General features: G+C 43.4%; 1 protein-coding gene across 1 annotated transcript; it reads left to right on the top strand.

Moving 5' to 3' along the window:
- The first annotated feature begins 7593 nt into the window (after positions 1-7593).
- aplnra (apelin receptor a) lies at positions 7594-9663 on the top strand. The gene has a single exon (XM_026342538.1). The coding sequence runs from the start codon at positions 7758-7760 to the stop codon at positions 8841-8843; it is 1086 nt and encodes a 361-aa protein (XP_026198323.1). The 5' UTR covers positions 7594-7757; the 3' UTR covers positions 8844-9663.
- Positions 9664-15302: the final 5639 nt, after the last annotated feature.

Below are 15302 nucleotides of genomic sequence, written 5' to 3' on the forward strand. Positions count from 1 at the left end.
CAGAGGATTATGAATGTGCATCAAATTAATGAAAAGCAGCCAGTCAAAAAAGCACAGGTTAGAAATATATTCTCTGTTCATTAATAAACACTCAGTCCTTGACCAAGATGAAGTGCAACAACACGTGTTGAGTGCCAACTGCGTGGATCAACCCATTATGGAGACTGAAATAGTGCAGGGCTTTGTCCAAATATTTTCTTAGGGTCCCAGCGTCTTTTTGGAGTGTGGTCGCCTTCCCGCATAGAGCTCAGAAGTGTGACACATGGCTTTGACATTGACTCAAGGCCCGTTTTGGGATCGTTAAAGACCAATTTGTCAGCATTCAACACAAGGCAGACAGTGAGATGTGTTTCAAGGGGCCTCACATCTGGACCTTTTGTGTTTTAACAGTGTCCTGCTTCCTCTTTTAGAAACCTGAAGTACGTGTGTAATGGGAAGGCCACGTTCCACAGCCAGTTGGCCTTGTTTCATTGACGTGCTCTGTCCAGGGGCTCCTACCAAAGCCTACCCAGTGCAGTCCAAAACACATGCTCCCCTTCTTCCTCTAATTACATTTTATGATAATAATCATCAGTTAATGAATTAATGTAATTATCAGCTGTCTCCTGAGTAGAAAGTAATAGTGTTTTTAAGGGGAAAGGCCAGCAGAGTTTAACATGAGCTGTGCAGTAAAAGCAGAGATGGAAAGACAGGCGAGACAAGGCCAGGGTCTGGTCTGGCAATCAGTCACTGTGAGGGCAGCTTGATTAAAGGAAATGGACTGAGTGGAAACTTTGAATGTGTGTTTTCAGTTGTGCTTTCAGCTTGTCTGGGCGATAGTAACAGCAAAACAGATGCTGAAACAATTAGGGCGAGTCAGAGGATGTTTTTACTCCCACTCTGTCCCCCAATCCCCTCCTCTCGCCTTGTGATTGCACATCAAAGTTGTCGACAGACTGTAAAAGTTGATTTTATTGTTTGACTCCTCAGTTGTCAGTTTTTAAAGGAGCTGTGGCTTCTGGCTGCAGACATGCTGAGCGCCCAGACAGACCCAGAATAGACCAACCCTAACAAACACACAATGCCAAGTGGTTGAAGCTGCACAGGCCCATCTCTTAAAATGTGCTGTATTATGGTTTGAATGTGGTGTCACTGTGGTGCAGTGGTTAGCACTGTCACCTCACACTTTGAGGGACCTGGCTGGCCAGGTGCCTTTCTGTGTGGAGTTTGCATGTTTCCCTCTGTGTACTCTGACTTCTCACAATACATGGACATGCATTTAGGGAAATTGGTGAGTCTCCATATGTTAGCCTTGTGACTGGCAACCTGTCCAGGGTGTACCCTGCCTCTTCCTTAATGACAGCCAGGATTGGATTATTGTGTTTCCACAGTGGGCGTGAAGATGTGCCGTAATCAATTAGATTAAAAGAGGAACATCAAATTAATTAAAAACCATGTAAATAGAAATCCATCCACATGGAGTTGTTTTTCTTTTTGGCATTGACCCAGTTACCTCGTCTCATCTTATGTTTAAAACTAAAAGTTGGTTTAAACTCATCAAAAGTACTGATTTTATCTTTTAAACTTTTATTAAGTTGCACAGTATCACTTTAAAAGCAGTTTATTCTGTACCTGACTTACCTTGTCTTGCCTGATTATTTTATTTGTTGTCATGAGTCAACACTCACTACATGAGAAGGAAGAGCACAATTCACTGCCTCTCACACCCACACACAAACACACACACACAGCCCTGATGGTTTGTTTGCTCTGAGCTGGGAGAGGGCCAGCCTCATCTCTCAGAGGTGAGTGATTTACAGTGTGTCGCTGTCTGTTAAACAGCTGACAGATGGAGAAAACAGTGCAGCCTCCGCCACACCGACGCCACCACAAGACGCTTTGCAGTTCCACCAATAGCAGGAATGCTAAGCACCTCTCCTTAGCTTTGATGGGAGGGTTAAGAGCAACCATAAAACTGTAGAACGTTTACTTTAATGTCTCGTACCTGTGATGACCATCGAACCAGCTCAAAAAATCAATTCACAGTCCAGACTGAATGGCTGATCTGAGCATGTTAGACTGCATTTAGCAGCAGTCGGCACTGAATCCAAACTGTACCTACATGATAAATAAACACAGCTGCTCGAATTTGAAGGGCTTTTTAAAAACGTTGCCATTCTTTACCCTGAAATAAAACCTGTGTAAAACAGGCATGTTCATAGTGTCACATAACTTACTGTTTATTTTAGCCCGTTTTTAGAGGGGTTTTTCTTAGCGAGGCTCCTTTTTTGGGGTTAGATGAACACTTAACAGGAACAAACCACTTGGTGGTGGTCTTCTTCTATAGAGCAAATTCTAAGCCTATAAATCATGTGATCATGTAACAGTTCATTTGTTTTGCTTGTCCAGACGTTAAGTCACCATCTCCCTCCTGATCTTACTCAGTGTCAGTCAGGTCTGTGACTGATCTTTCATTCATCATTCCCATCCTGAAGGAAATTACTGTATAACAGGCAAATGCTGCAACCAGACTCAGGGTGGAAAGTCTGCAAAGCACCTGGTTTTTGCATGAGCCACTGTTTGGGTTTTCATTTTGACTTTTCATTCAGCAATTAAGAATAAGCATCCTTTTCATCAATTTCAAAAGCAACATGCAGTAGAAAAGCAATGAAGCTATTGTAGCAGACTAGGTAAATTGTGAACGTGTGTAAGAAGACACTAATTTCCTCCTAATTGAGCCACAGGGCTTTTGTTTTGTCAGGAGATTTTGGACCAAATGGAGTCAGATTCCCGCAGATCTCCTGGGATGATGGGAGGGCCGGGCCAAAGTCTAACAGAGCCTGGATATCCCAAGAGTCCCACGGCTCCTTAAGCCCTGTCATTAAGTCTACTACAGAGAAAACTGACCGGCCTGCTAGCCGCTACCCTCTCATCAACCCTGTCCTTTGTCCCTTCATTTCTTCCCCTATACCTTCTCTTTCATTAGACCCATCTTCCACTTCTAAATTTTCTTCCTTCATTTCACGCCAGGTTTACCGTCTTTATCTTCTCTGTGAGTGCAGGTGAAACATAAATTTAAAAATGTCACCTGCACAAGTGATTGAAAAAATACTTTCTGTTTAATTCAAAAACTTTGAATTAAACAGAAGAAGCACAACTTATGAGAAATGCCACACGACGCTTATGATAAAGCCACTGCTCTGACCTATTTGTACAGTTTTACTGTACAATAACAATTGTCCAAGGATGTATGTAGAAAGGCAAGAAATAATATTTATACAATCATTCAATCATGTGCTCTGCTAAATAAATAGCTTACTTTAAGCAGCCATAAAACAAATGTCTGACAGAAGCATCTCCGTTGGAGAGGATAAACTGTCCGATTATAGCACATCCTGTGGTACTTGGTGTTTTGTCCACTGAAATGCACACACAGCGTGGTGGGGGACAGTGGGTGGTTGCAGGGGTGGTCCAGGGTCCTGAGTAGGGAGAGGGGAAACACCTTGTGACCCCCATGTTCCTGACCAAGCTACTGGTGGTGTGAAGACAACAAGGATGGACAAGCAGAGAGCACAGCTGGACAGCTGCCTCAATGTGAGTCAGTCGGTGTGCACATTTAAATAAAGCTGCAGCTCAAATGAACTGAAATGCCATAATAATAAAGTAAGTGGGGCATTTCATACGCATTTCAATATGGAAGGCAGATAAGTAATAAATAAACAGCCAATAGTTTGTTTCTCGTGGAAACAGCAGTTATCGACTTCCACACGCCGCTGTGGTTTGGCTCCAGCTGGGCCATGTTTCAGTTTTGATATAGATTTCATTTCTGCCTGTCTCCCACACACAGACAGCACGACTTCTGCAGCAGATAAACACTCCAAGGATCGTGGTTTTGATGCGCACATGTTCTGAGAATGAAGGTTGAAATAAGTAAATGTGAAGCAGTTTACCCCATCACACTGCAGCTCTAAATGGGAGAAATAGGAAGGAACAAGCGTAGCTTTGCAACCCTATAATTATGATTAAGAGGGGTTAATGTTGCCTTGAGCTACCAGCCTCAAGCAGAGCGCAAATGCCTGTTGAGCTCACTTCATTCTCATTTAATCTTTTCTCAGTTTACATAAGTTGAGGACTGGATATTTTCAGTTATTAATGGTGAAAATAATTGTAACAATTTTGCACCTACTTGCAGTAAACAAAACAAAGTGCATCCATCGTTTTAATCTGATCCAGGAAATATGTTGGGATTAAAAAAAGGTAAAACGCTTGATCCGCAGATGCATTGCTCATTAAGGGAAAAGTGCTTAGAGTGACAGAAATTGAAACAATAGAGCTGCCTTATCGACGCAAACACTTCTTATGTTTGGCCAGATGTAGGGAAAAGATGGCTGTTTGTGATACAGCTGACCTCGAGCTTTAGGGTTTAATTAGGCGTGTTCAGTACAGTACAATACTCTGGAAGTTATTTAAGGAACTTTCCAGTTCACACTGTGAGATTGTCTCATATTCTTGCATTTTCTTGTGATGTTTAATTTTTATTTCACCCAAAATAAAAATGTGCAAAAGTACAGTGGTAGCAGACGCAGTACAGCCAGTAATCCCCCGATAACCTGTAGTCTGACAGGACGTTCTGCCTGTCAGACTAGTTTAGCAAGTTTAGTTTAGCAAACTCCTCAGCAGGAGTAGTGCACTCGCACATGTGAGGATGTGGCACTGGCTCCATGGCACAGGAGCGCGACATTGTCTTTCACAGCAGAGCCGGCACTTAGCAAGCCGATGCGAAAGGCCCGCGGCCGAGGTTCACTGACAGCAGAGCAGTGAGTCGATCAAAACACACACATTCACTAAGAATTATTATCTTTGCTCCACATCAAGTGCTTCAGCAGGGACTGCACTTCAGGACTCATCGCTGGTTTGATTCCATTGACACCTCACTGTGACCCTAGGCTCCCCCTGCTATGGGCCCTGGGTCGCCCAGTGTGATTTGTCAGGCCTGTGGCCGGCTCTATTGACCACAAATCAAGGAGAAGCATGAGGGGGGGTCTGTGTGTTGTCAACATTTTTTTACACTTCAAACAAACCTCAGGTCACAGATTACACCTTCAGTCACTTATCTCCTCCTCTGACCAGACTGGCGCTGACAAACGTCCATTACAAATGTCCCCAAGTCGGCTGCTACTTACTTCAGAAAACTTCAGTAAAGAAGAATACCACACACACACACACACACACACACACACACACACACACCTTTCTTCAGAGCATACGATAACTCCCCATTGATTTGCTACAGTTTGTCCATTCACGGACATAATAATAGTGTTAGGGAGACAGAAGCAGTGATTTCAGCAGCAGTTAAATGCAGTCACAGCTGTGGCAGGGACACGTGGTCCAGGCCGGAGTGGGAGAAAACGCTGTGATACAGTGCAGCTATAGGTGGAGAGGTAGCTATGGTAAAATAGGATGGAAAGAAAACATGCCGCAAAATAAAAGTATGTAATAACATACAGCCAAACATGGCACATTATTATATTTCACACATACTTTATTTGGAGAGAAGGGTCAGTGAATCTTCACTCCAAGCTGACAATCATCCTCCCCCATCTAACCTCCATAAACCTGAGCTCAGGATCAGCAGCAGGTCTTTATCTTGGCACCTATGAAGGCTATGATTAACAAGTGAGGAGGTCCTCAGAAGACATCCAAGATGATGGTCTAATCTGACCATCTGTTTCTTATCTACTCGCCTTTATTTTTCAAATTTGCAAATTTATTTGTCTAAGGGATACCGCTGCCTACAAGCAGCAGGTAGCCAATCCTCTCCCTGGGGAATGAAGCAGAGGTGGGACCCACCTGGTGTGTGCGTCTGTGTGTTTGTGTGTGGCTTTCTAAGGTTGAGGATCAAATCAGAGCAGAATAAACATGGTGCTCTCTTTTTTTTCTACTGTATCTAAAGGGGAAACAGCCATATGTTCACTTTCACTTAAAAAAAAAAGAAAGTTTTTTTACTTGATAACAAATTCAAGTACAGCTCAGGGTTTCTCATCTGAAGTGCAGCGCAGCAGTTGTGTCTCCTCTGAGAAGAAACTGGGCACCAACATTTCTGCACTGTTGAAAGAAACACAGTGCTTCTGACATGTTCGACTCCCCTCGACTGGCTGTACGTGTTCTACAATCACCATTCAGCCGGTACAAGCTGATAACACGTGATCCAGAAAGCCGTTCCTATCATCAAAGACATTTCTCAAAGAAGGTGGATTTACAGTTTAATAATACACTGTGAAGACTCATGTAAGAACTCCCTGTTATCACCACTAGGACCACTGGCCACCACTAGCTTATCTCAACTAAACCTGCTGTAAATAATTCAGGTCAGCAGTGAGGCTTTTAGTCTGGCTTCGAGCATCTTTACAGTTTGATAAATAGCCTGTTCTGTAAGTTAGTGAACTGTTGCTTTGCAGCTTGAATGTGTCTGTGAAGTAAATTCTTCATGTTGAGCTTTAACAATTCAAGGACACTTTTCTAGTCTTAAAATGTGTTTGTTATTTTATGAGCTTTCAGGTAATGTAAGCTAAGTAATAGGAGCAATCTAATAAAATTCGACTTGCAGGACGGTAAAACAGGAAATAATACATTTATTTAAACTTCTAAATGAACTTTAAATGGATCACTCCTCTTGATATGATGCATTCAGTTGTAAAGTTAAATAAGCATGTGCCAACAGGTCCAGCGAAAGGGATTCAGCAATCTCGGTGTCAATGTGAAGTTTCCTTTTGTTTTTGTTTTAAACCTGTGTGTTTGCTTGTCCTTTTCTTATGGAAATTAATCCTCAGACTTGAGAAGTGAATTCACACATCCCCTGAGCTGCCCGCTGACATTTAACCTAATCTTCACTTTGCATTTCACTGTTGATCTAATTATGTTCCCATATCGAAGTAACTCATTAAAACTTGTAATATTTCTTAAACATTTACACTTTACAAGTTGTCAAAAATGTTCTTTTGCTGCAGCTGCAAAGAAGCAAAAACAAAAGTCAGAGCAGAGATTGCACTTTTAACAGCTTTGTAATTGCAGTGACTGTGATGTAAATCAAGAGAAGTCGTAATGTCCAGACCTGTCCCGCACATGACCAGAATCCACCATCCAACAGGAAACTAAAGCAAGAGGACGTGTCCACAGTCCTCAGTTAGTTGCATATCTTAACACCTGTCACTACAAAAACCAAGAGACCTAGAAATGAATTAGCTGATTGATTGATGTCTCTTATTTACCTGGAGCAACATGTTTCAACCAGACTTCACTCTTCATTTTTGGAAGTTACGTTATTTAAGGCTTCTCCTCTAATTTTGTTCTTAATTTCACAAACATGATAATAAATCTAAAAATAAATAATGAAGAAAGTTTTAAAGAAAGGTTTGACCTCGCTACGCCTGGGAGCGTATCGGGGCTCCTAGTTCTCTGGGAAGAGGTGAGAGAGAAGAGGAGGGGGTGGGCTGAGAGATGTTTTACTAGGGGGGAGGAGTGGGGGTCGTCCTGGGAGGGAACCAGGGGTGTGGAGGGCCGAGTTTAAAAGGGGAGGCAGTCAGTCACTCTCACACACAGTCTCCTCCGGTTCCCATCAGCAGAAACTCAGCAGAACCTACAGCTGCTGTGATTCCCTGATTTTTGCTTTGATTCGCCTCAGAAGCCTTGGACCTGTACAGGACTCTACTCTTTCTCTCTTTTCCCTGAAAGAGAAGGATTTTTTTTTTATATAAAAACATCTTATCCACTGCAGCATGGAGGCCAGCACTGGGGAATACGTTGATAACTATGAGTATTATGATGACAATGACACTGCCTGTGACTTCTCAGAGTGGGAGCCCTCTTACTCCCTCATCCCAGTCCTTTACATGCTGATCTTCATCCTGGGCCTGTCAGGTAACGGTGTGGTCATCTTCACCGTCTGGAGATCCAAATCTAAACGTCGGGCTGCAGATGTCTACATAGGAAACCTGGCTCTTGCTGACCTAACCTTTGTTGTAACCCTACCTCTGTGGGCTGTTTACACTGCTCTGGGCTACCACTGGCCCTTTGGTGTGGCTTTGTGCAAGATCAGCAGCTATGTTGTTCTGGTCAACATGTATGCCAGTGTTTTCTGCCTCACCTGCCTGAGCTTTGATCGCTACCTGGCCATCGTGCATTCTCTGTCCAGCAGCAGGCTGCGCTCGCGAGGCACCATGCTGGCATCCTTGGGTGCTATTTGGCTGCTGTCTGGCCTGCTGGCTGTGCCCACGCTGCTCTTCCGCACCACTGTGAATGACCAAAACAGCAACAGGACCACCTGCGCCATGGATTTCAGCCTGGTGACCATAAACCAGAGGCATGAGTACCTCTGGATTGCAGGACTCAGCCTGTCCTCCTCTGCACTGGGTTTTCTCCTACCCTTCTTGGCCATGACCATCTTCTACTGCTTCATTGGTGGCACAGTCACTCGTCACTTCAACAACCTGCGCAAGGAGGACCAGAAGAAGAAGCGGCTGCTAAAGATCATCACAACACTGGTCGTGGTGTTTGCCATCTGCTGGACTCCCTTCCACGTGCTGAAGAGCATGGACGCCCTCTCCTACCTGAACCTGGCTCCAAGCTCCTGCGGCTTCTTACGCTTCCTGCTGCTGGCTCACCCCTACGCTACCTGCTTGGCCTACGTAAACAGCTGCCTCAACCCATTCCTGTATGCCTTCTTTGACCTGCGCTTTCGTTCCCAGTGCCTGTGCCTGCTCAACCTGAAGAAAGCTATGCACGGTCAAATGAGCTCCATGTCATCCACACTCAGTGCCCAGACTCAGAAGTCAGAGGTTCAGTCTCTGGCCACCAAGGTGTAGAGAGCAAACGGAAAGGTGGAGTGGGGCTGCAGGCCAGTCTCAGCTCCCACCACTGGAACACTTGTAAAAATACAGACTTTATGTGTCCATTGTTCAGAGCTGGTAAGAAGAGATGATGAACTTTTTGATGAATTGCCACTGCTCACAGTCATGAAATCCATTGTATGTTCCTCCCACTCCACAGCGAGAGAGGTCAATGCTCTGAATGTTGTATGGACTTGGGAAGCTGGAGTCAGCTGGCTGAGCTCCTCGGCTACTCTGTTCCTGAAATTCTCAGAGAAAAAGTCTTTTTCTTTTGTCCTGCTCTTCAAAAGTTCTCAACCAGACAGAACTACGAACATGCATTGTTTTTGGGGGTGTCTGTGAATTGATTTGAATAGAAATTTCTTTACACTGGATGAAACATAAAGCTGTACAGTATTTTCATACCATAGCATTTTTCTTGTTCTTCAGATATATTGCTATTTTTGTTTTAGAAGCACTTAAAAAAAAAAAAAGAAAAAAAAAAAAGGTGTGAGCAGGGAAATCAAACAGTGTCCTCCTAAAGGCTTGTTGTTTGTTAAGGTCTGGGCTGCAGGAGGGAGGGAGGACGTAAGAGGAGGAAAGGTGTTGCAGTTTAATTATATAGTTTGTGAAGAGGAGTCGGGGGGGGGGGCAGACAGGCAGATGGCACAAATGTTGTTGGGGAACAGGAACAGGGTTGGTTGGAGGGGGGTCTGCGTAGCCAAGGCACTAAACGGGACAAAGGAACTCTATACATGTTCCAATTTGATGTATATGTTTTATTTTTTTGGCATCACTGTAACTAACTACTGTATTAAAGATGTGTTCTATGAACCCATTATGTCTTAGCTTCATTGAGAGTGTGTGTAAGCGTGTGTGAAACGTTATGCTTCTGAAAGTCTCCTTTCAAAAAGGTGGAGGGGAGAAAGTAAAGACATTTCTAATCCTCAATGTAAATATTTGCACATGACGGGGCTGTTAAACTTGTAGTTTCACATGAGTTTCATTACACCGTCCTGTTATTTCAGTATTTCCAGAAGGTTAAAGCTTTGTTGTGAATACTTTGCATTTGGTTTACACCTTCAGACTAAGAGATCTCTAATCTCTATTGACTCACAAGCTGGATCCAGACTGTAACTGGATTATGCAAAGGGCCGCTCAACCTTGGGGGTGTGCATTCAATACTCAGTTGTGACTTCCATCAGCTGTATCAACTGTGGTGCTTTGATTGTTTGATCATCTGCGAGTTACAATCAGTTTGAAGGACTGTATTAATTTATAACCAGTAACTTCTAATGGTGTGTTTTTAGTTTAAAAAGTTTAAGTTTGAATGAAGTCCCTACTAATTCGTGCAAAACAGTGAAAAGTCACAAAAAGGCCATTACTGGGAGGTAACGGCACCCAAACCCCACATGCTCACTGAATAATAGGGTCATTACCAACGAGTGACTCTTCTGAGATCTTTCTTTGATTTGACAGTAATGAGCTCTGTTGGACATAATCACAGTTTCGAGATGGCGGCGGTGGTGGTGGGGAAGCAGGGCTGTAATCCTGGCAGAAATTGAACAGCTGAACAAGTCAATATTTGTCCCTCCTGACAAGAGAATGCAGTTAGAGCGGTTGTTGGGGTGCAGGGCGGGGCAGGACGCGGGGGGGGGGGGGTAGCGTTGGAAGGAGGGTGTCTGACTGCAGATGCTCCAGCGCACTGAGCACAAGACTTTGCTTGACGAGGCACTTGGTGCACGAGGTGAGGAAATCAGAAAAAAAAAAAAAGCCCAGCTATAGGAGTCCGTCTCGCACCACGTCTTAAAGTAACAACATGTGTGAAACAGCAAGAATGTGAAGCCCCGCGATTCATCATGTCTTTGTGTGTGAGAGGTCATATGTTACTTATTGTCCACCCTGACAAAATGGGGCAGATCTGACGGGTGGTGGAGCTTAAACCAGATCACAGCATGGTCTTTGTGATGGATGTGAGGGCCTCAACACACACAGACAGAGGCAGTGTTGCTTAAATACACAATTATTCTTCATATAGTCAGAGGCTATTGGGAAGGATGTATAACTCAACATGTATGAAGAGATTAATCGCAGCAGACACAGAGGGGATAAAAGCCATAACGTGGGGTTGTACTGCATCACTTAACGATACAGGATCATCCCAGAAGAAGTCCATTTTTAGTGGGTTCAACTTTACACTGGAGAATAGACATGACTTTGACAATAACACAGTGGAAACAGGGTGGAGTCAATCATGCATGCAGTACAGGCCAGACTTGTTGTTGTTAGTGAGATGAGCTGGGCCAACAGCTTGTCTGATTCTGTTAGGCAGCAAGTCCACTTTGGGATAACTCTCCCAGAATACCAGCTGAGACACATGGGACACAGCCAACACAAAAACAACAATTGCACCGGACTCTAATGCACAGAAATGTTGTCTGTGTTTGTGTGTGTGGTCTATGTGACCTGTTTGCGTCTATGAATGCATGGGTGTGGGCTTTTACAGGGCCCTCTTAGTATTCTGAGAGCGAATTCAACCATGTTGGGTCACAGGGACATTAAAATAACCTTTTTCCCCCCTCACGAGGAGAGCAGAGCATGAACGTTCTCATTAACGTACTGGTTTTGGTTGTTCTGACCAACAGCTGCTGCCTCTAGTCAAAACAAAAACACACCCTGCGGCCTTTTGCATGCTCTAGTTCAGGAATAATACGCTTGATTCACTGGCCACATTCAGTTAAAGTTCCTTTTGTTGTTTCTTTATTAATTTCTCATCAAGTTATGCATCCATTTATAAATGTAGTTTTGGTCATATATAAAGCATTTAGAGTTAAATAAGACATGGCAACAGTATCTCAGCTTAGTATAAAGTAGGGGGGCCGAGATTATCTATGTTTTCTCACCAAATCCAACTAAAACACCAGGCAACCTGCAATGCAAGAGTTCATTTCTTAGTGCTTCCCAATATGCCTTGTTTTTCTGTCCCTCAATCTTAAACCCAACTCTAACAACTAAAGTTGGAAATATTTGAAATTATTACAAATAAATATATTAAATTTTTTGGCTGTATAATTTTATAAACAACTAGTCATCACCAGTTTAATCAAAAGTTACTCAGAGGAAAGCAAATACTGTAGTTGTTAGTGACTGTTTTCAGGTGTGTATTAAAGCACATTAGGTTGTCTAGTTCACTAGTTCATTGTAATAAAGGAACATGTGCACGTGTGCCTCACAGATTTGTTTTTAATGGTTTCTGGACAACAGGGAAACACACTGTGGCATATATGAGTTTCAGGCTTTGACTATGCAGATTTGTCTATAGGATCTATTGATTGTTGTTTTCAATGTTACTGTAGGCAGCAAGAAAATGGACAAAATCACCGTATCCTTTATTCTCACTGGTTACACCATCAGTCTGCACCTCCAAACTCAGAGTGAAACACTTAAGCAGCCCTCACAGGTGTCTGCTCCCGAGAGTTGTTGTCAGTGTGAGCTGCCACACCCAGATGGGACATCTGAACCACAACACAACTGCTCGCCTCTCTTTAGATCTCCCTGCTGTTCCATCCCACCCAAGCAGCAACAAATGTATGTATGTATGTGTGTGTGTGTGTGTGTGTGTGTGTGTGTGTGTGTGTGTGTGTGTGTGTGTGTGTGTGCCTATATGCACATGTAAACACAGATCAGACACATTCCTTGGGCTGTCAACACTAACCCTACTTTCTCTACAACATTCATCCACCTGTTGTTGCCAGACACACACACACACACACACACACACACACACACACACACACACACACACACACACACACCATCCACTCCCCACTCCCATAATCACTCCTGGGACGACAGTAGCACAGGGAAATGTATCACAAAAGATGCAGTTAGAGAAAGTATCTCTCCATACAGTCCATCCATTAGTTGGTTTAATGCAGAGCACAGTAAGGGGGGAGGGTGAGGGTGAGGGGGGGGGGGGGGGTGAGAGCGTAACTTATTATCCGCCCAGAACCTTTCTCTGGAAGATCAAAGACCTTTGAATGTCCTCCTCTCCCTGTCTGCCTGTCTGTCTCACCTGTGAATCTGGAGCACAAAGGGTCCATCAGAGCCCCAACAATCAGCAAAGAGGACTCAGTGGAGGGGGGTGGGGGTGTTGAAGCGTGCACCGCATTTGTTCTTATATGTGTCGGTGTATAGGTGGGTGGTTTGGAACGTTCGCCTGCGTTTGTGTGGTACACGTGGTGTTTGTCTTCACTCTTTATCTATCTATATAAGCACTGAGGGTCTTGCAGGAAGCTGAATGAAGGAACTACGGTCTCACCACTGAGCAGCTCCCCTGGTGCAGGGGGTCTTTTAGAGCCTTGTTCAAGGGCACTGCAGTGGTGTTGATGAGGAAGGCGCAAGTGCTGATTTTCTGGCAACCTCCCAACCATTAGCTTCGGTCTCTTTTTCACAGTTCACCACTGCCATGAAACAGGAAGGCTGATTCCAACCAAATGTGACGACCGGGAATGATGATGATGATGATGATTTGGGAAAGTATGTTTATTAACTTCTTATGCTGACAGTTAGACGAGAAGATCAGTTGGCGGAGCAGGTTTCTACAAACCCAAGGCTCAGTGGTTCCACTTGTTGAGGTGTCCTTGGACAAGACACCGAAACCTCAAAGTGATATTGCTCTACTGCAGCTGTCCGAACAACAATTTTCCCCAAGGGGCTCATTAATGTGTGTCATTATGTTTCTCGTACTAACCAGCAGCACTTAGCTTAGCATAACAATTTAACAGCGAGATAAATGTTGGAAAACGTGTTCCACAGCATGTCACAGTGCTGTAAATGAATAATCAGATTAGCAATTGCCTGTGCAACCCAGATGAATCAATTAAACAGACATTTATGTATTGTTTCCATACGCTGCATGTTCATTTGTTTGCGCCCGTTGCCTGTAATGGATGATGAATGTATCAATTGCAGGACAGCGTTTGCTGTCTCTTTTGGGCTGATCAAAATGAGAGTTAGTTAAATGTTCAACAAGCAGCATCGTTCTGATGTAATGTCAACGACGTAGTGTCTTTTTTTTTGCATCATCAAGCCCAAAACAAAAACTCTGTGGAAAATACTTCAATTAAAAAAAAAAAAAAGTCCTGTTCATGCTCAGTGAGGGATTGACAGCTTAGTGATGAGAAACTGTCCCGAGAGGATTAAGGTTTTCAGTGTACTGTTAATAACATAAAGTGTCTGAGAACAACAACAACTCGTCTAGACAGCGGAGCTACTGATCCATCAAAACAAGTCAGTCCAACCTTAGACAGAAACCACTGCAAGTAGCAGTGCCCCCCCTCCTGCCCCCAGCCCCGACCAGCCTCTCTCACTAATACCATGTCTCAATATTTGTTGAGACTTTTAAAATGCAGATTTTCTTTGTCTCACCTGTGTCACACCTCTTCACTGCCCCTAAAGTGAGAGATCCTTTCAAATAAAAAGCAATTCCCTACAAACGAACGTGTTTGCATTCGGTTTAAAGAAGCTGCCTGAAGTCCAGTCCATTAATTAATTAGTCAATCTAAAACAAATGAGCACTTATTATTAATATAACATTACTGACAATCAATCAATCATCTAAGTGATTAAAGATTCATAATTTTTATGGTTCGGCACACTTAAATGGGATTATTTGCTAGTTGACTTCTGAACATCTTTGTTTACAGCACAGTTGGTCAGAAAACAAGACTGTGTTGAATATTTTTCACGGTTACACAGCACTATACTAGCATTAACATTTTTTAGACACTTAATCGAGACCATAATCTTGTTGCGGATGTAAAAAAAAAAAGAACAAGCTAAAGCCTTTTACCAAAATACAGCCACGTTTATCTTCATGTCGCTTTCTCTTTGTTTGAATGTGTGCTGATAGAGATGTATGGAACGCTACAGACCTTGGAAATTTAAGCCGAATCTCCACAAATCTTATCAATACACTCTTTCAAATGCTGAGGTATTACACGTCTAATCATGCCTTACAAAAGTGCCCAATACACACCAACACTGCAGTCTGCCTCCCTGACTTCACCCCTATATGATGACTGCAAATTGCTCCCACATCTGCTGAGGGATCCCTGTTGAAATCAGCCTGACTGGGTAATCTGTCTAGTTTAACCTGGAAGTGGCCTCTCACTGTAATTGTCCAGACCTTGAGAACAACAGCCTAGAAAAATACTGCATTTACATGAGATCAGTGTTTTCATGGTAATGTCATTATCTTTTGGCACATTTCAAGAGGTGATTAGGAAATCAAGGCTTTCAAATGGAAACCCCCACCCCCCAGCACCATTGTTATTCACTGGTCTTCAAGATCACGTCCACTCCACCCATTGAACCCCAAACTGTATCTGTGTGTTAGACCAAGAGGATTTTAGACAGCTGAAAAAAATCTATGACAGGATGTAGAGGGCACTG

The sequence above is a fragment of the Anabas testudineus genome, chromosome 9 (assembly GCF_900324465.2).
Source record: "Anabas testudineus chromosome 9, fAnaTes1.2, whole genome shotgun sequence".
Taxonomy (NCBI): domain Eukaryota; kingdom Metazoa; phylum Chordata; class Actinopteri; order Anabantiformes; family Anabantidae; genus Anabas; species Anabas testudineus.